The following is a 20198-nucleotide window of genomic DNA, read 5'->3' on the forward strand; positions in this document are numbered from 1 at the left end:
TTGTATTATGTTTAAAATCTTGCTCAATATACAAATTTGAACACAAGAAAATAACCACCAGTTGATTAATCCTTCTTTTTTAAATCTACAGAAATTCGTGTTTATCAGCCATTTGTCTAATTTTGACGTCACATTATTCCCGCAAAGCAGCTGATACTGTTGACTAAAAATACTCCATTAAATGGAGTATTTTTGCTGTTGACATTTGAATATTATTTGAAAGGTGTGGATGCGTTCATAGATTTCATAATTCAGCTTTTCGTATAATAGTTTACCATTGCTCTACTACAATTATTACTAACCCTGTTGATAATAATTCGCTAAGTAAATGATTCAAAATTGAAAATATGTCAGCTCTTTAAAAAAACATGATATACAATTCTTGCAGCTTCTAATGCAAGGGAATAAACTTGGACGGTTTCAGACAACATAAGGGACTTTATTTGTAGCCAACTACATTATTTGAATGCAAATTTTGACAAAGGCAATTAGTTAGTTTTTCAAGTGTCATACAATTACAACTCGGATCTTTTCTTCTCTAACCTGTACCTTCAATTGAGCGTGCAATATCTATCAAAAACTTTATTGTTTACAAAACCCTCCTTAGGCAAGCTACAAGTACATCACGACTGTCATTATAAGGAAATATTGCTTATTCCAATTTAAATTTGATAAGGAACCCTTTAACACAGAACATTAAAAAGAATTGTGCAGAAAACAAATAACAGAATAATAAAGTTCAGCTTTCAGTCAAATGACAAAAAAAACATGAACTGGTGTCATTTTGACATTTGATTTGGCTTTATATTTAGGGAGATTTGCCTTGTCTAAATTTCCAGCCAACTTCCCAATAAAATCGACTTAATTGGAAGTCAAATATTTGGCAGCTGGGCGATCATATTCTAGAAATTTACCTCGCCTGAACCTGCCCATTGTCTACGCTTCTGCATGCTCAAAGTCTAGTTCTAGTACATTGCGCTGAAATGCTGAGCATTTAACTGTCAAAACATCCATCCCATGATACAAAAGTTGCAGGATATTAAAAACACATTTAAGAAACATATTTTAGTGTTTTTGGATTATATACTGTTTCGTATTTTCTTTATTGTTTATTTCATTAACTTGTAAATAAATCTTAAATCGTGCCATTCTATATTCATGTTCAAATTTTTGTTTTAATTGTAATGGATATAGGACAATTTATTAAAGGCATGCCAAAGGTGGTATGTATCTAAAACATTTTGTTATTTTATTTATTTATTTATTATTGTAAACTTTAAAGCAGTTAAGCGGCTTAACCAATTTCAATGAAATTTTGCATATACATTCGGTAGGTCTGAGAATAGCTGTTTATCTATTTTTCAAATTCCTAAGTGGTATTGTTTAATTGCATCAACATTGTACACGGTGCAACGTTCTGACGATAGTATTCAATGGCGCTACGTACAGTGAGGCATTGAGGGCTATGGAGGATTTTTGCGTTATCATCGCCAACTTACCACTCAGTCATTCACCAAATCGAAATGCATCTGATTTAATAGACACTGAATTGAATCTTGCACTACAATACAATACTGTAGAAATGGCAGCGATGTTTTTACATTATATAATTTTAAAGAATTAAATTTAACAAATTAAAAAAATTATATACCACTTGTATACCATATCTTTACACACTTACAATAAGTAAGTTATTTATTTCTCGCAAAATATTCTCTTAAAATTATTTATATGAGAACACAACGTTTTTCGGGTCAGCTAGTAATTTATTAAAACTTAATTAAAACAAAAAAGTGAATTTAAAATTGAGTAATATTTGAAATTTTAAAATTTGAAAATTATTAGTAATTTGTTTGGTTATTTTCCAGCGTAAGGCTTAAGTCCAAAGCTGTCCAAAGGTCTCCATCTTTTTTATCATTAAAACAATGCTCATGGAGTGCCAAAAACTGTCCCTCTATCACTTGTTGGGTCGTCCACAGTTGGCCACTTGTATTTCTTTTTCATTTTATTGTAATCTTCGTCCGTCTTTGAATTGAATTCTTGAAATATATCCCGCCCACATTCATTTCAGGATTTCTTTTATTTTTTATCCGTTGGCTTCATCTTAAGGATTTTTCTTTCTATTTTTGTTTGACAAATCCTCAGCTAATTAATCGATTTTATAGCTAAGCTTAGGTTTTCTAGTCCATACATTTACACCGGCACAATAGCGAAGTCGAGGAGATATTTTCGTGTGTCTTTCTTTGTTTCTAGCTGTTCTCGAATACTTTTTCCCAAATACTTATATGCAGTCTTCCAAGTATTCAATTTTCGCGCGCAATATCGAGTTCTATTGCCATTTCCCGATACATGAAGCTTTTATTGAAATGAGAACTAAGTCATCTGCAAATATCTTAAATTGTTAACAAATTTTATACATTCCATATTTTTTCTTCCAGTTGAGCTTTTGAAAAAAGTTCTTCCAAAGCTTGACTAATAAGCGGTTTTTAAAATGGGTGTTCTTTTCTGACTTCTATCATTGAATAATTACAATTTGTAATTATTTAATGCTTCTATCCTTAATTTGTGCCCTATACTCTCCGTTTCTATTTGTGCTGTATTATTTCTATATACAAGTGTTTTAATCTATATTTTGATTTTCCAGTTAGGTCCATAATGTTCTTCAACTTTTTAATACATATGAAGCTTACATTTCAAAGTCAGAATTTGAAATGCTTGAATCATTTAGTAGTAATTTTTACAAATAACACAATAACTTTCATTGTTTTAAGAGACTACTTGAAAATTGCCTTGGATGTTCCATCTTATTCCTACGAACCTCTTTATAGAAGCGAGAATGGCGCTAGTTTCAAGATTTTATAGTAAATAGAGTTCTTAGACATACGAGCCCAAATTCAACCCAAAATCAAATGTATAGTTGTGTTTATAAAAATAGCAGTGCTCTTCAAATAAAACAAAAGGCCTTCAATATGAACGTTATAATATATTTCATTAAACTTCTAATAACAAACTTAAATATTTTATTCATAATAACAGAAAATAAGTATTTTTTACCGTTAGCTTTGTCACAGTAAAAACCGTTTTTTAAATACATGGCTGTTCATAAAAATAGCAGTGCATGACGAAGTACTGGATCTGTTATGTAAGAATTAAGAAAAACTATAATCAGTTATATGAAAGTATACAAATAATGTTAGCTTACAATTAGTACTTTTTTGTATAACCATTGTTTTTTTTATGATGCTTCGCATCTACGTGGCATCGAGTGTACTAAAACCTGACACCTCTCGACTGGTATTGCGTTCCACGAATCACGCACTGCTTCCCACAATTCTTGGGTTTTGCTTTATGAACTGCGTTCTTAACATCCCCACACAAATTTGCGATGGGGTTAAGGTCGGAGGATTGAGCGGGCCACTCCATAACGGATTCTGCGCAAACCATGATTTTGCCTCTTTTGACGTATGCTTTGGGTCATAGTTTTGTTGGTATACCCAAACCAACGGCACTTCCTCTTCAGCATAGGTTAACATAACCTCCTCGAGACTCGGTTGCATCCATTATGCCCCCATGGGATAAATAGGCCCGACCCCGTAATATGAAAAGCAAGCCCATATCATAATTTTTCCTCCACCATGCTTCACTGATTTTATAGTGTACCCTGGATCGATTGCTGCATTTTAGGGTCTTGTCGCATATTCCCGACGACCCTTGGACCCAAAAAGGACGACTTTGCTTTCATCGCTCCACAGAAAATTCCTCCATTTCTTTTTTACCTAATCTATGCGCTTTAACAAACTCCATTCTTTTTGCTTTACAGACAGTTGAAATCCAATTCTTATTTTTCTAGAGCCTATGGAAGGGTTCTGTTTTGCTTACTGAACAATTTTTCTGTCAGTTCTTTTAGTAGTCACCCTTTTGAGCGGTTTATTTTGCCATTTTAAGGCGTTACTGACATATTTTGGTAGCTTTTTCCTCCAAACGCACTTTTCTAAAAAGTTTCTTCGGTGCAGTGTCTTGACTGTCTCATTGTTTATTTTTGAGCTAATATTTATTAATTTTGTATATGCTAGTATGTTAAAAATACTTAAACCTTTAAATATTAATATGTTTACTTATACCGAAAAATAAAAAAAAAATAATTTTTTATAGTTTTTAATTATAAAATCAAAAACACTGCTATTTACACACTCTATACCCAAAAAGTTTGAAATAATGTGTGTTCACCGGGAAAAGTAGAGTATAACTTCAAGCTAAAAGTCTCTAATATGAAAACGAAAGACCGTTAGATACAAGTAACATGATTTTTTTTTTGTAAAAATGTCTGCTATGTAAATATTTGGCAATCTAACAAAATGTGACCAGCACTGCTATTTTTGTGAACACAACTGTATATCATATCTAGTATCAAACTAGCATGTTTTTTCATAAAATTTTATTTTATTTTTACTTACAGGAGCTTCATGCACACCTTAACGGTTCTTTGAGCACAAAGACACTTATAGAGCTCGGAAAATTGGAGTATGGAGAAAGCAATAATGAATTTCAAAGAATTTGTGAAAGCTTCCAGCAAAAGCAAGAGTTTACTTTAGAAGAGTAAAATTGAACTTAATTTATTTTAATCTTATGATTCATACATACCTTCACACTTAATTAATGTTATAGGTGTTTCAAAAAGTTCCCAATAGCCCATGCCTTAACTAAAACTAAAGATGGCTTAAGGCGAGCTTTACTTTCTGTAATAAGGGATTTTGCTCTGGATAATGTTGTTTATCTGGAATTGCGTACAACCCCTAAAACTACCACCAAAATGTCCAAAACGGAGTACTTAGAGACAGTTTTCGAAACAATACGGTAAGTTTTTGATAATAATAAGATACACACATGCATATATTTACTGAATAAATAAAAGTCTAGCAAGCTCCATGTATCCCGACATTTGCGTCAAGTTGTTGCCGTCCATTGATCGATCAAAAGGAATAGAATTTGCAAAAGATACAGTTCATTTAGTCTTAAAAGCTCTAAAAACTCATGCGGATTTAATAAAGGGTATAGATTTAAGCGGAAATCCTGCATCAGGTTCTTTCAATGATTACACAAAAATACTGTCTGAAGCTCGAAACAACAATTTAAAACTAGCACTACATTGTGCTGAAATTGACAATGATGGAGAAACTTATGAAATGTTACAATTTGGAATGGATAGATGTGGCCACGGGACATATATGTCATCGCAAAATTTGAATATCGCAAAAGAAAAACAAATTCCAATTGAGTGTTGCCTTACAAGCAATGTCAAGTGTGGAACAGTGAAATCGTACCAAGAACATCATTTTAAAAATCTTTACTCATCAAAACATCCCGTTGTTCTATGTGTAAGTTCTAAGACATTCATTGAAATTGAATTTTTAAATTTGAATTGATTTGCAGACAGACGACTCCGGAGTATTTGACACGACTTTGTCCGAAGAATTTATAATAGCCCAAAAAACGTTTGATTTGAAGAAAAAAGATCTAGAGGTGCTTTCTTTGAGGGCTGTTGATGTTTCATTTGCAAGTCCATTAGAAAAGGAAGTTATGAAAACAAAAATTTGTAAATATTTTTATGATTAATAATAAATTGAAATTGTATGAATTATATATGAGTTTTTGGTATTGAAGACGAATAAATAAAAATTGATTGATATCCTCAACTGCCATCAACAAAAAAATCTGGTCTTTAACATTAAAAACACTTATTTGCAGTACCTCTCTTTTAAAATGGAACCTACATATTTAATTCAAATTAGTTTATTAGTTTGGCTTTGGAAGTTGCTGGATTGTTATAGAAATAAAAGCTCTTGGATTATTTGGAATAATCTATTTATTTATTTCATCAATTGATCCAAGATCTGCTGTTTGCAAAATTACTTCAAAATAATAAACATAAACCTTAAGAATATGCTTAATCTTAAATACAGCTTTGAACTTATTTGCACTTTATAGGACAAAAAAGAATGGGCAGGTTAAGACGACATAAGGGGCTTGAAAGTTAGGCAAGTTACAAGTGTCTGATTGGCGAGCTACCAAAAAATTACCTTCCAATTAATATAACTTTAATGGAAAGTTGTTTGGAAAGTTAGTCAAGAAAAATCTCCGTTCAAAGTAACGTTGTCTAATCTGCGCCTTATTACAAATACAAGCTTTTAATTTTTCCATATTTAATGAAAGCACATTGAAACATTCAACATGCAACATTTGGAAGCTGATTGGCTCTGGGCACTAGGGGTAGGGTCCAAAATGAGCAAATGGTATATCCGTAGCTAGGTTTATAATTTAAATTAAAATTAATTAATTTGTTAGAAAAACTTGATATTCCTGAGATAAAAAGAAATTTGTAAGCACGCAACTAATGCAATTGCTTACTTACTTAAGCGAGTGCTGTAGTCTTTTGTGAAATAGGGCCTCCACCAACAAAATTATCCATCTAGCTCCGTCTCTAGCTACATGTCTTTAGGTCCGCACTCCAAGTTGGGTTATTCCACTTTCTGCTTTTTGATAGGTAACTGATTCGTGGATCTTCGTTACCCAGAAATGTTGTACGTTGGAATTTTGTTCTCCTGTTTTTAGTCTACAGTACGTACTTCTTGGCATTATTAAATCACAAATAATGATAATCAGTTTTAGATTCCATGATCTTCATGATGATTTAATGTGTTTGGTAAAAAATAAACCGCTTCTTTTTTTAGTTTAATTTTGTTATTTATTATAATTCTTTTTTTTTCTACAAACAATTCTTGATTAAAAGCTATAAAATGTTTCTTTGGACTTTTTTTATTTCACATGTTTTGAATAAGTAATCAACAAAAATATTACATTATTCAAGGAAAACAAACATAACATTTGATAAATATTTTCAGATTATAAAAAAGGTTTCTTCTTTTTTTTTTTTTCATTAAATAAAAATAAATCTCTTTACAAAGATTTGCCCTCTAAGGGCAATCAAGGAAAACAAATATGAAAAGGCAGTAATTTATTTGATGATGACATATTGCAGTTTTTGTTTTTAGCCATCTTATTGCTGGTACACAATTATAATAAAGACTTTAATGAATTAGTGTACAAGGTGGTGTGTGCGGATATTTTTTTGTTTAATCCATAACTTCTCGTAACATCAAATATACATAATATTAGAGTTAAGAGTTTTAGTAGTAGTAGTAGTTGTGTTATAATTATATTGTTATAGTTTTTACACATTTAAAACATTAAAAACAAATAACCTACTAAATAGATATATTATACTTAACAAGTATTTATTGAGAGCATAAATATAATTATATTTGTTTTAGACACAATTTAATTTAACAATAGAAAACAACAATTTTTTTTCTAGAACAGACTACCATTATTGATGAGGCTACATAGTATTTTTATTTATTTTTTAGTGGGAAGGGGTACCCAAAGCTATCGTTAAATATGTGTTAATTTATAATATTAAACTATTGTTTTGTTGTTTATTACAAAATTTAGGATTATTTCGAGTTAATTGCTCTATATTCCTTTTTATTTTGAGGATTTATACATATTGTTTTTTTTAATATATAATTTTAACTTTTTTGAGTTTTACAGCATTTCGACTTTTAATATTTTTTGTTCCCTTCATATACAATTTTTAAGAACAAAACAAAACAAAAACAATAAAAAGGACTCATGTTGACTTAAAATCCAATGCACCCAAAGGAATAATAATTGTTCTGTTTAATAATAATAAAAATAAATATATTAAAAGTTGAAAGATTTGTAAAGAAGCGAAACAGATAAAAGCGAAACAAAGGGATAATCTTAATCTTTTTTTTTTGATTTGAAATATAATTTATAAATGTACATACATATTATGTAATATATTTTTTAAATGTAGGTATATACTTTGTATTGTGCTATTATTTTGTTTTCTTAAATTGTATCCACCTAAAAAGGTACTTAATTAAAATCACAGATGGTTTGGTAGGTATTATAAGAAAAAATCTGTTTTTCGCGTTGCTTTAACTTATTTTCTTTGTTTTTTTGTTTGTTTTAACTATTAGAGTGAGTGTGCTTTGAAAATATATAATTTGTAAGTAAAACTGTTGTTTTAATTTATTTGTTTTCTGATTTTGACCAATATTGCTATTTGGTGAAGCCTGACGCCTTAACATCGACTGGATATGTCTGATCTAAGGATTTGTTTTTTTTTATTTATTCAAATTAAAATATTTGCAAAAATAAATGCAACATGAACAAAACAAAACAAATACATAAAACGTAGTTTAAATCTAATTAAATTTAATTCTTAACAAAAATATACACTTAAACAAAAAAAAACAATAATTACACATAACATTAATTTCAATACATACATTTTAACTTAAGGTTTAAGATTTTTTGGTATAGTTTCCTTTGCTAATTGTGGGATATGATATAACTTTCGATTTTGTGCGTGTCCTGAAGGCTCAAAACCTATCGAACAAATTATGTGCATACACATAGCTTTGTGTAAGCCTTTATATATAATGTTATAGTAGGATTAAGAAGGTTTAAGAGTTACGAAGGTCTTATTCCTCCTTTTATTAAAGCGATTTTACGTACTTTACGGGTCTTGAATGTTTGGGTAGACGATTTTGATTTAAACAAAAATAAAAACTGATATTCTACAGATAGACGAAATATTTTGAATTAAATTGAAGGGATTAGTTTAAGTTTCTTCGTCTGCGAAAAACTAAAGCGAAAATTGATCGTATCCTCCACCAGCGACTTCTTCTACGAGAGTTTATTTTTTCAGAACTTGAACCGTTTCCAAGAGCCTGAAAATAAACAATGCAAAAAATTATATATTTAAATTTCATAAGAGCGATTTAAAATAATCATAACACGTATGTAAATAGATTTGCTTAGCAAAGAAATATGAACTAGTAATACAAAATTAGTTAGGAGCTCTTAACTTAATAACTTACTTTTTGTTGTTCCTTTCGACGAATTTCTCTTACAAGACTGTAAAAAGCATCATCTATGTAATGCCGAAGAGCAGCAGACGTCTCATAGAATGGACAACCAAACTGTGAGGCTAGGTTTCTACCCTCTTCCGTTGATACCTTAAAATGAATTTAAGACCATTTCAATACATATTCAAATTTTGTGTAAGTTACTTTAACTTACTTTTCTATGCATCTCCAAATCTAATTTGTTGGCAATGAGAACGAGAGGAATATCTTCTGATAGCCGGACACGTGTTATGAGTTTCCTATACTCCGATGCTTCTTGAAAACTATGGCGATCAGTTACGGAATAGCATATTATAAAGCCTTCACCACATCGCATATATTGATCGCGCATTGCAGTAAATTCGACCTGACCGGCAGTGTCAAGTATATCTAACAAAGCTGCTTCGCCATCGATCACAGCTTGTTGTTGATATGAATCCTCTATGAAAAGAATGTAATTTAATTAATTACTTGTATTTTGTATTTGTTTTGAGTGGTAATATCTGCTATCCTCGTGAACTTGACATTTTTGAAACAATATCATGTTCACGAAGGCCGCTTTGAAATATTTATGTATGTGTATTTCAATTTCCTAGTTTTGTGTTCAAATCTTAAAATGATAAATAAGTAATGAATAGTAAATAAAGGGAGTGTTTTTTAAAAAATAAATAAAGGGATTAAAATTAATACACCAACGAATTGTGGATCATAAGAACAATTTTCAAAATTATTATAACCATGATGAATTTTTAAATCCAACTATGATTTAACTATGCTATTAACGATCTGGTGATGTTTCTATCCTAATATTCAGGAAAGAGTTAAAAAAGCTCCAGCAGATCTTTTCCTTTGCAAGAAAGCCATAGGAAGCAAATGGGGTTCTCAACCTCGCGTAACCTACTGGCTATACACATCGTTCATCCGACCAATACTTATGTACGGGGTTGCAGTATGGTGGACTGCATTGGAGGAAGTCACATTCTACGATAAACTCAGCAGAGTCCAACGCACTGCATGTATCTGCATAAGCGGGGCATGGAGAACCACACCATCAGCAGCGTTAGACGCTCTCCCCCATCTGACACCCTTCATGTAAACTTCTGCTAAAATGAACAGATTTTACGATAACAAACTCTAGGTGGCACAATTTACCAACATGCGCAGCCACAAAACTCATATAGCCTTCACTGGACCTAAAGCGCTCTAAAGACTTGTTATCCCAAAGCAGACTTCATATTAGCTCCCTAATAGGTGTCCTTACGGGACAGTGTCTTATAGGGAGACACGCAATACGACTTGGTGAAGCCTCAAATGACTTGTGCAGGAGCTGTATAAACGAAGAAGAAGAGGAAACGATCTCTCACCTTCTTTGCACTTGCCCTGCTCTTTTAATAAGACGCAAACTTCATCTGGGAGACTACTCTTTTGATAATCCCAGTGAACTAGCTAAAAAGGATATCAAATATATTCTTCGCATTATGGTAATTCTCTAATTCATGTGGTATCACGATGGGCAGACGCGTTGCTATAGCAGTTTCAGGAAAGCATCTTAACACCTTAATAGAACTCTCAAAAAATGCCTTAGACACACTAATACTTTGGGCTGATCGGTGTGGACTGGGTGTTAACCCACACAAAGCCGATTTAGTCTTATTTTCAAAGCAAAACACACAATTCCATTTGCCAACCCTCCCTATACAATTATTTTTTTTTAAGCTTAATACAAGTTATAACTTAACATAACTTAACTTAACATTAGCTTAACATTTTTTTTTATTTAAGTTCTTGTTATCAGTTTTCAACAGTAATTCATGGGGGCCTAAGGCCTACATAAAAGCTCTTTAATGTATAAGAATTAACAATTTTGATTTTATTAGACTTAAAATTAAAAGAGACGAGGAATTCGGACTCAAAAAGGGAAAAAGTGAAGGGTATCTTTTAGATGGGATTTGGAAAGTTGCCACGTAAGGCAAATCGAACGAAACGTCTTTGAAAATTTTCAATTCTGAGTGAATGATATTCATAAAAGGGAGACCATACTTGGCATGCATATTCAAGATGAGGAAATGTAAAGCGACTAGGGAAATGTAAAGCGCTTTAGTTACATAAGGGTTGGAAAATTCTTTTGACCATTTCTTAATAAAACCGAGAGATCTATTAGCTTTATTAATAATTTGGTCAAAATGAGAATGGAAATTCAGGTGTTTGTCACACATAATATCAAGGTCTCTAATAGAATCGACTACGTTGACATCGTCATTAAGGAAGTAGTAAACTCTATGAGATGGGATTTGTTTGTGCGAAAAGTAATTTGTTTACATTTTGCTACATTTAACTCTAGGAAATTATGCATGCGCCAAAAAAAAAAAAATATCATCATTTTGTAAAAGAAAGGAATCAAATGGAGTAGAGATAATCTTAAAAATGTTCTTATCATCCGCAAACATTAAGATGTCTGAGTTTTTTTAATTTAAGGCAGACATCGTTAACAGATAAGACTAAGTGAAGGGGGACAAGGTGACTTCCTTGTGGGACGCCAGAAGTTGAATATATGGGACTGGGGAATGAGTTACGGAAGAGGTCTCTATACGTTCTATCGGCAAGGTAGGAGCATAACCAGTTTATAAACATAGATGGAAAGCTTATAGGTCTCTAAGTTTGAGATAAATTATCTTATGGGATATTTTATCAAAGGCTTTGCTGTAATCAGTGTATACAACATCAACTTCATTACCATCCTTAAGGGCTGACAAAACTTTTGATATAAATTCAATAAAGTTAGTCGTAGTGGATCTACCTTTAAGAAAACCACATTGAGCGGGGGAGAATAAGGGCTTGCAATCGAAATAAACGGAATCATAAACTAGGCTTTCAAAAAGCTTTGGGATGCATGAAAGTTTCGCAATAGGTCCATAATTGTTAATTTCAGTTTTATTGCCTTGTTTATGAATGGGAAATATAAATGAATCTTTCCATATATGAGGAAACACACCTTGGGAAAGATAGAGTTCAAAGAGTGCAGTAAGAGATGGGACGCCATCAGGACCAAGGCTTAAGTTTTCTTTGAGGCTTACGGTTTTGGCAAGTACCATTTCTTCAGTTATTGTGAAAGATGAAAGAGAGGTTCGAGCGCAACCATCTAAGTAAATAAAGTAGTGAGGATCAGGATCATGGATTCAGTATAAGATTTGCTAAAGTATTTAGCAAAAACATTTGTTATAGTTGTTGGATCTGAGGAGATTATTGAAAAATTAGCCTTGCATCAGAAAGATGGTTATTTTCCATTTGGTTAAGGTTTTGGTTATAAAGGGATTCCCTTAATTCAGAGAAAGAATTATAGGCGAGAAGATAGTTGTTGTGATCGGTATCAGATTTGGGCTGTAAAAAGATCTTTCAAAGCTTGTTATGGGTATTTCTTAGGCTAAGGAGCTCTCTGTTGTACCAAGTGGGAGCAGAGGTGAAATCTTTTTTATGAGAGAACAGTACTGATTCTTCAATACAGTATGAGAGAATCAAATAAAACCAATTTGCAAGGGACTCTACTGCTGAGTGGAGGGAACTTTATTTAAAGTCGGCTGAGGTAAGAAGATTGTTGAGTTTGGAGAAAAAAGCCCTACGAAAATCATAACAGTAATTCTCCATTTCAAAAAAGTTGTTGTCAAATTCAATGGGGAAGGAGAGATTAAGTGGAGGATGATAGCGATCCAAGGTTGAGAGAAGGTAAGTGCTCGCAGAGACAACACAGTTATCGCAATCAGAGATCGAGGTGTCTCCCCATAAAGTTTGCTACTCCATTTAGTTAAAAAAGACTACAATCAGGCAGACTGGATTAAGGGAATACAATTCTCAGACAAGGCTAAATACCTGGGTCTTGTTTTAGATAAAAAAAACTAAATTGGAAACGCAATATATAAGGTATTTAGGATCAATTCCAAAGCACACAGACTACACCATCCCCCAATTGCAATTCGACAGAAGTTTCCAGATTTCTATACCTCCCAGATCTTTCTGGGAGTATAGGACATTCCTAGAAGATTTTTATATATAGGGGTTCGTGGAGGTGTGTACTCTGAACGACTGAAATTAAGTCTCTCATTCCGCCTTCCCAATGAACTCGCCAGGAACGGTACAGTGCAGCCCATCCTACCACGTTTGGCACACACTGGCATACAAATCGATACTTGTAAATTGTTGCTAATGGAAGACAAACATCAGGTGGAAATATATCATAACGTGCCACGAAAAAAATCTTGCCAACACTAGATGTAAAGTGATCAGGGTGCTTGCTATCTCTAAGCATATCGCATTAAAGCTCGATAATAGGTGTCATAACCGGACACTGTCTAATAGGAAAGCACATGTCTTTTGCAGAAGATGTATGGACGAGGAAGAAATAGTTCTTCACCTACTCTGTACATGAACTACTCTAGCTCAAAAACGCAAGAATTACCTTGGAGAATTCTTCTTTAACGATCTAAATCATATCAGCAGAATCAGCCTCTCACAAGGGACTCAAACTAGTTAAATTGAGCTTAGGAGGAAGCCTCAAGATTCATGTGGTATCACAATGGGCCATTAAACTGGCCGTTTCCGTTTCCTTCATGGACAGCCACTTTAGCCTAACCTAACCTATGCTTTAAGCTACTAGATATAAACTTTTCAACCATTCCTGTATGCGAGGAAGGTTAATGGAGATGGAGGTAACCTACAGTTTTAAGGCGAATCCAAACGGATAATTTAAGAAATCACTTTTCATGACAAGAACTTCTCTTGGAGGGATTGTCAATTCCTCGCAAAAGCCAGTATCCATGAACAAATGTTTACATCGCACAAGCAGGGATTGAACCCAAGACCTCTGGAATGACAGTCCTAGATATGGACTGCTAGTAGCCAACTTCGTTGTTACTGTAATCTATTCTTTAACGCTACTAGCCGTTTTATAGATTCATTTTTGTATTTTGTTCATTTTGTCAAATTTTATAATAATAGATTGTATGAAAAAAAGGATTCCAAAGACAAAGAAACAAGTGATGATGTTAAAAATAATTATACTTTTTGTCCACCAAACCTGCAAAAGGGCAAACATAGATAAAAAAGAAGAATCACTTTTAAGGGGCTATAAATCGACTGGATAAGTCTTGCAAATCGCTGCTTCTTTGGACTTAGAAGGCAATTAAGTAGTAATGTTCTCTCTCGAGCATTTAAAATCACCATCTATAAGACAATCATCATCCCGGTTCTTATTTAAGGCGCTGAAGCCTGAACCCTGTCAAAGAAAGATGAGAGCGTCTTAGGATGTGATTTTTGGAGAATGGAGGAGAAGATATAACGACGAACTGTACGGGCTGAACAGCGACACTGCCCTAGTTAACAGAATTAAAGTCCAACAGCTTAGATGGCTAGGTCATGAAGAGCGAATGCACATCAACGCTCCAGCCTAGAAGGTCTTCGAATCCAATCCCGAGGTACGGCGCAATAGAAGAAGACCTCGACTCAGGTGGCGCACGCAGGTGGGACCGAGTTGGTTGGAGACTAATGTTGGTTGAGTCCCAGGACCGCCTCAGACTGAAGCGCCACCTTAAGTAAGTAAGTAAGAATCGACTAGCAATCTATATGTACCTAGTATGTCAATGACTCTTAGCATCGTATTATTTTATATCTGGAGTTTAAAATATGTGGTTCCTTAACTATGTATGTATTCCTAACTTCGATTATTATAGGATAAATAATCCTCAAAAATAATGGTAGCTTAAAAGAATCACCCGGCCAAAAATATGGGTGACAACAAGAAATGTATTTTGTGTGTTATTTTCATGTCTCTAACCATATGGATACGTGTTCTTACACAATAGAGGCTTAATTATTACATTTATTACAAATATCGTCAAGAACAAATTCAGTTCCTGTTTATTGTTTATTAAAAATAAGGTTAAAATGTTACACATACCAATAGTAGGGTCATGATAGTCGAGAAAACTGTGGCTAACGAACTGCAATGTTACAGCTAAAAAGAAATAAAATAAAGTCCAGAAAAGAAATTATTGATTTTCCCAACACCACACGGTGTATGTACATAAATGTTGTATTTCAAATCAAAGTGTACTAACCAGATTTTCCCACACCTCCATCGCCTAGAATCACTATTTTATAAACCCGTAGACCTCCCCGAGTTGTCTGCATAACAGTGGTAGGTTTGCTTGAGGAATCGCCATTCTCGCGCTTATTAGTATTGTCCTTATCGTTGCCTTTGGACTTTGATTTCTTAAGAGCCGCACATCCTGTCAGGTCACCAGCCATTCCTTCGCCCTTTACAGCTGACCTTGAAACGAACTTTCTTCTCGGTTGGGAATTCAATAGTTTGACTGGATGCTACTCATATGCGCACTTGATTATATAGTTCACTCAGAGGCTTTATTTCACTTAACGTTTTTCATCTTTTTTTAGGATAATTACTTGCCCAGTAGTGGACACGTTAATTGGGGAAAAAGTTGTTGAAAATTGATCGTCACACCCCGAAAAGAATTGCGATTTTTTCCTTTTTGCAGTGTGAACTATGTGACAGAAAATTGATACTTTCGTTCGTTTCGTTTAAATGCCAAAAAAATTGACATTTCCTTATCATAAAATTTTTGCACTTGAAAGAGGAATACATACATTTTTGTGGAAATCGAAATAAAAGTATTATTGCGCAATTGGGTGGAAGAGAGACAAAACAATAACAAATTGTGCTCGGTTCTCTGTTTACATTTTTTGTACCCATATCTTTTTTTGAGCTAAAGTGAGCGCAAATAAATTGACGTCATTTGAAATTGTAGTAGAATTGGTGATAAGAAGATACTAGATTTTTGAGAAGGCTTTGTTCAGTTTTATAAAACAAGATTTAAATATTTTTTTCGAATGACATGTAATTTAAAATAATATACATTTTGTACATTGTAATACGGTGTTTGTTTATTTTAAACTTTACCTGAGGGATGGTTGTTCTCCACATTAGCACAACAAAATCAAGGTTTATTAAAATTTTAACCTCTGGAGTTGTGGACAAAAAAGGCTTTTATTTCTTTTAACAGCAGATATCAGCTGTTTTGCTTACATTTTATTAAGCGCTGAATGCTTAAAAAGGTTTATTTGTTTAGTTCATCTTTGAATTGATACTAGTTTTTTACATGTTCTGTTATAAGACTGGTGGCTTACGAATAATGTATGGGAAAACTTGCTTTTCAATGTAGGTTTTTGGCCAAAACCGATAATTTCGCAAAACCCATGTTTTGGGTTTGGTGTGAAAAACATATTAATTTAATTCGGGCTGTTTACCCTTTTCCTATGGCTATGCTCTTATTTTATTGTCTTAAAGGTTGAACTTTTATTCACCGCAGGATGAGCTTTCACATATTTTTTTTATAGAAATGCGCGAATTACTAATAGTTTTAGTAATTTTACAGCGATACAAAATGTATTTCTATTTTAAATTAAAAATGAAATGATATATTTTGACATTTGTTCCCCGTTTTTTGTATAAGTTATGCCATCGTTTTATTTTTGGTGATTTAATTGATTTTTTTTTGTATTATTATTACTAGATCTTTTTTTTAAATTGTTATTATATACATTTAAGACAATATTTTATTTTATTTAATAATTTTATCGTATAATATATTCAATAATACATTTTATTTTTTCTTTCGAAAAGGGCTCGATTTACATATGTTCATAGGTATTAACTTATTTATTTTGGACTTTTTGCAAAAACACTCTAAAATAAAATAAAATTTAAATGATTTCTATTTTAAAATCTTGTCGGAACCAATTACAAAAAGAAAAAGATGATTACATTTAGGCAATGATCAAAGTTGATATCAAAAGTCAGGCGAACTTCGATATAATGATTTCAAATTAAAATTCTTTAAGAGGTTTATGTTGAAAACATTTAAGAAATAATCATAGCCAGAGCCTTTTTCCAAAATGATTTCCAAATGTCAGTTAGGTAAATGGATTTTATGAAAAAAAGCGAAGTAATGCTATATTTCTATGGCTCTTTGTTCTATCGTAATTTACAAGTTATTTTTGAATAATTTCAACTTTTATAAGGATCTTACAGTTAATGGTAACCATCTAGACCCATTAATAAGTAATGAAGATATTCGCAATATAGCCCGAATTATTGACAATATTGACATACAAAATAGAACTAAAAAGCTGAAATGAAAATGGGCAGGTCAGAGATGGAGAAAGAATGACAACAAAATATAGACCAGAGGCAGGCTCGGATTAAAGAAAATGGGGGCCCGGGGCTATTTCAAATTTGAGGTCATCTAAAAAGATATAAACCCAAGCAAGCCAACCCCTCATAACCCAGAGCGTCCTTAACCCCAAGCGAGCCAACCCAATAACCCGGACGCCATGAATCCACGCTCTCAGAGACGATTAGCCGAGGAGTTGAAGCATCGAAAATCCAAGGAACTATCCCCCAAGTGCTCAAACCCCCGATAACATTAAGAATTTTTGATATCCTGGGCTAATTATTCATCAGGGGCTCTTTTTAACGTTTTTGAAAAATTATATGTGTTCATATTGCAATCGCAAATAAAAAATCTTAAACCCAAAAGCGTTAAACCTACATAACCCGATTTGTAATTAATCCAAAAATCATGAACTCAAAACCGTCAGACCGTCAGACCATTTGTTTTTGATTATTCAAAACTCTAAAAATTAAAAGTAACAAATTATGTAGTAATAAGGATTTATTAGATTGAATGATTTATGAGATTGAATACATTATAATTAATAATTGTTAAACAATTTTTTTTTCTCAATGTCATTTTTACAAAATCTTGAATCAAATCACTAAACTCAATCGATCTTAATAATTCGGATTCGATTGGTAAACGAGTTAAAGATGATAGCCTTTCATCCAACATCGAAGATAGGTACATATTTTTTATTGTTTTAAGGACTGAGAAAGATCTTTCTACTTTACAATTGGCTATAGGTATTGTTACGAATATTCTAAGGGCTACATAAACATAAGAAAAACGTCAATAATTTGTTTTTCAACGATCCAGTTGAGTATTTTAAATGGTGAAATAAGTTAACCTTCTTTTTGAACTTGGTGTAAGTTAATTCAATTTCTAAATCTTTATGATAAATTTCGACTTAATTTGTTGCTTCTATTTTTACTTAATTTTCACTCATACTTATAATATTGCAAAAAAATCCGAAGATATCAGTGATGTAAGTGTAAGCTTCAATCCTCTTATGCATTTCTGTGTGAAATTTATCTATTATTACATAAAAAGTGCCAATTCTAAACTCATCAGATCCATAGAGCATTTCTTTTTCTCCGTCTTTTAATATTTTTGTAATTTTTTTTAATTAAAATCAGAAAATTCCTGATTAATTTCTTTGCTCAAGGCTTTCGATTCTATTTCAATTTGTGAAAAATTATCTCGCGTATTTTTCAAATATTCAACATCATGTCGTTTAAATCTAGTTCCACTTTTTGGAAATACGAATTGGTGGCGTCAAATCTATTTAAAATTTCTTTCCAGAATACCGCCATAAAGGCATTTTCAAGTTTAATAATTTTCGATTTCAAAAGATGAAGCTTCATGCTGAGTATCCAATATTTAATTTCTATGATCAGTTAAGCAGCTTAACGCATTCAAAATACAAGCAAAATTATTCACTAGAGCATTCACGGCATTTGCTCTTTTCGACCATCGAGTTATGGACGAACTCGTAACTTTACCATTTTATTTTTGTAATACATTCCATCTATGTGTAGATGAACTAAAAAAGTTGAACAATTTTTGTAAAAGATTAAAAAAATTCGCGGAATGAATATTTTCATGCTACATTCGCCAACTATATTCAATGAATGTGCACATATCTCTTAATCAAGAATACATGTTTACACACTTCGCAATAAAAAAATACGAGGCATAGAATTAAATTTTTGTTTTTAATGAGGAAACCCTTTGCTGAGTTAGGCTGCATGGATTTAATATCTTTTGAGTTTAAGGTCTTGGGTTAATAACGACTTAGGCTATGTGGGTTTGGCTTTTTGGATATACTGAGTTAAGGTATATGGGTTTAAAGTTTATCGGATTAATTGTGAGTTGTGCTATATGGGTTTAACGTTTTTGGGGTATATAGCTTTCGATTTTGGATTTTGTAGAGTCAACTAATTTTTTTTTTTTATGTTTGGTCTCAACCAAATCTCTAACGGCTCTCGATTGTCGATCGTCTCTTATGGAGATGGCGCATTCACCTTTGTTGGGTGCCGGACCACAGAGACATCACAGGAAATTGTAGAGCCGATGAACTCGCTAAAAATGGAACCGTCATATGTACCTATTTCACCTGCAAGTGAGAAGATAGGTATACCGATAGCTACATGTAAACTTCTGCTAAAAGAAACAGCTTTTACGATAAAAAAAACTCTTTGTGGCACAATTTACCAACATGCGCAGCCACAAAACTCATATGGCCTTCACTGGACCTAAAGCGCTCTAAAGACTTGTTATCTCTAAGCAGACTTCATATTAGCTCCCTAATGGGTGTGCTTACGGGACACTGTCTTATAAGCAGACACGCAATACGACTTGGTGTAGCCTCAAATGAGTTCTGCAGGAGCTGTATGTACGAGGAAGAAAAGGAAACAATCTCTCACCTTCTCTGAACTTGCCCTGCTCTTTCACTAAGACGCAAACTTCATCTGGGAGACTACTCTATTGATAATCTTAGTGAGCTAGATAAAAAGGATATCATATATCTCCTTCGCTTTATAAAAAGCTCAAAATGATTCGACTAGTGGGAAGTAACTCTCTATGTAGATTCATATGATATCACAATGGGCCTTTTCTTTTGGCCTAAGTGTGTGGCCACCTTAACATAATCAACCTTGGGGTTTATTATTATTTATTGTAGGCTTATGCCAATAATCGGCAAATAATTATTTTATTGTTTAATATAATATTCTATATATTTGTTTTTTTTTTTACGTTTTAAATCATTGTATCTGAAATTTTCAATTAACTGAGGCAATAAAAGCTTATAATGATAATAATGAAGACCAGGGGTGGAATCATGTTAGGTGATTTGTGACTGTCACATTGGTGACAATCAAATGTGATCAAAAGAATTTATTTGTCTGTGTAATGTGATCACCAAAATATTTCTTAAATTTGGTATCACTTTAGA

The 20198-nt window shown here is 32.7% G+C and overlaps 2 protein-coding genes across 3 annotated transcripts; one reads left to right on the top strand and one right to left on the bottom strand.

Moving 5' to 3' along the window:
* Positions 1-1065: 1065 nt before the first annotated feature.
* Positions 1066-5640, top strand: LOC129950939 (adenosine deaminase-like protein). 2 transcript variants are annotated; one of them, XM_056062902.1, is made up of 5 exons: positions 1066-1223; positions 4457-4596; positions 4666-4854; positions 4913-5375; positions 5431-5640. In XM_056062902.1, exons 1-5 carry the CDS (start codon positions 1185-1187, stop codon positions 5611-5613), a joined length of 1014 nt encoding a protein of 337 aa, XP_055918877.1. In that variant the 5' UTR covers positions 1066-1184; the 3' UTR covers positions 5614-5640. The 2 variants fall into 2 exon arrangements, with proteins under 2 accessions (XP_055918877.1, XP_055918878.1); XM_056062903.1 differs by having other exon boundaries at positions 5435-5640.
* Positions 5641-6722: 1082 nt separating this feature from the next.
* Positions 6723-15646, bottom strand: LOC129951064 (GTP-binding protein Rit2). The gene is made up of 5 exons (XM_056063069.1): positions 15104-15646; positions 14944-15000; positions 9172-9437; positions 8970-9107; positions 6723-8819 (listed from the first exon to the last, which is right to left on the bottom strand). Exons 1-5 carry the CDS (start codon positions 15291-15293, stop codon positions 8706-8708), a joined length of 765 nt encoding a protein of 254 aa, XP_055919044.1. The 5' UTR covers positions 15294-15646; the 3' UTR covers positions 6723-8705.
* Positions 15647-20198: the final 4552 nt, after the last annotated feature.

Source organism: Eupeodes corollae, chromosome 3 (genome assembly GCF_945859685.1).
Source record: "Eupeodes corollae chromosome 3, idEupCoro1.1, whole genome shotgun sequence".
NCBI classification, from domain to species: domain Eukaryota; kingdom Metazoa; phylum Arthropoda; class Insecta; order Diptera; family Syrphidae; genus Eupeodes; species Eupeodes corollae.

Coding starts and splice junctions, on each gene's coding strand:
- LOC129950939 (XM_056062902.1), top strand. CDS start 1,185: ATGGATATAGGACAATTTATTAAAGGCATGCCAAAGGTG. Junction 1,224..4,456: donor TTAAAGGCATGCCAAAGGTG/GTATGTATCTAA, acceptor TTTTACTTACAG/GAGCTTCATGCACACCTTAA. Junction 4,597..4,665: donor CAAGAGTTTACTTTAGAAGA/GTAAAATTGAAC, acceptor TTAATGTTATAG/GTGTTTCAAAAAGTTCCCAA.
- LOC129951064 (XM_056063069.1), bottom strand. CDS start 15,293: ATGGCTGGTGACCTGACAGGATGTGCGGCTCTTAAGAAATCAAAGTCC. Junction 15,001..15,103: donor TGGAGGTGTGGGAAAATCTG/GTTAGTACACTT, acceptor ATTTCTTTTTAG/CTGTAACATTGCAGTTCGTT. Junction 9,438..14,943: donor CTATCATGACCCTACTATTG/GTATGTGTAACA, acceptor TTCTTTTCATAG/AGGATTCATATCAACAACAA.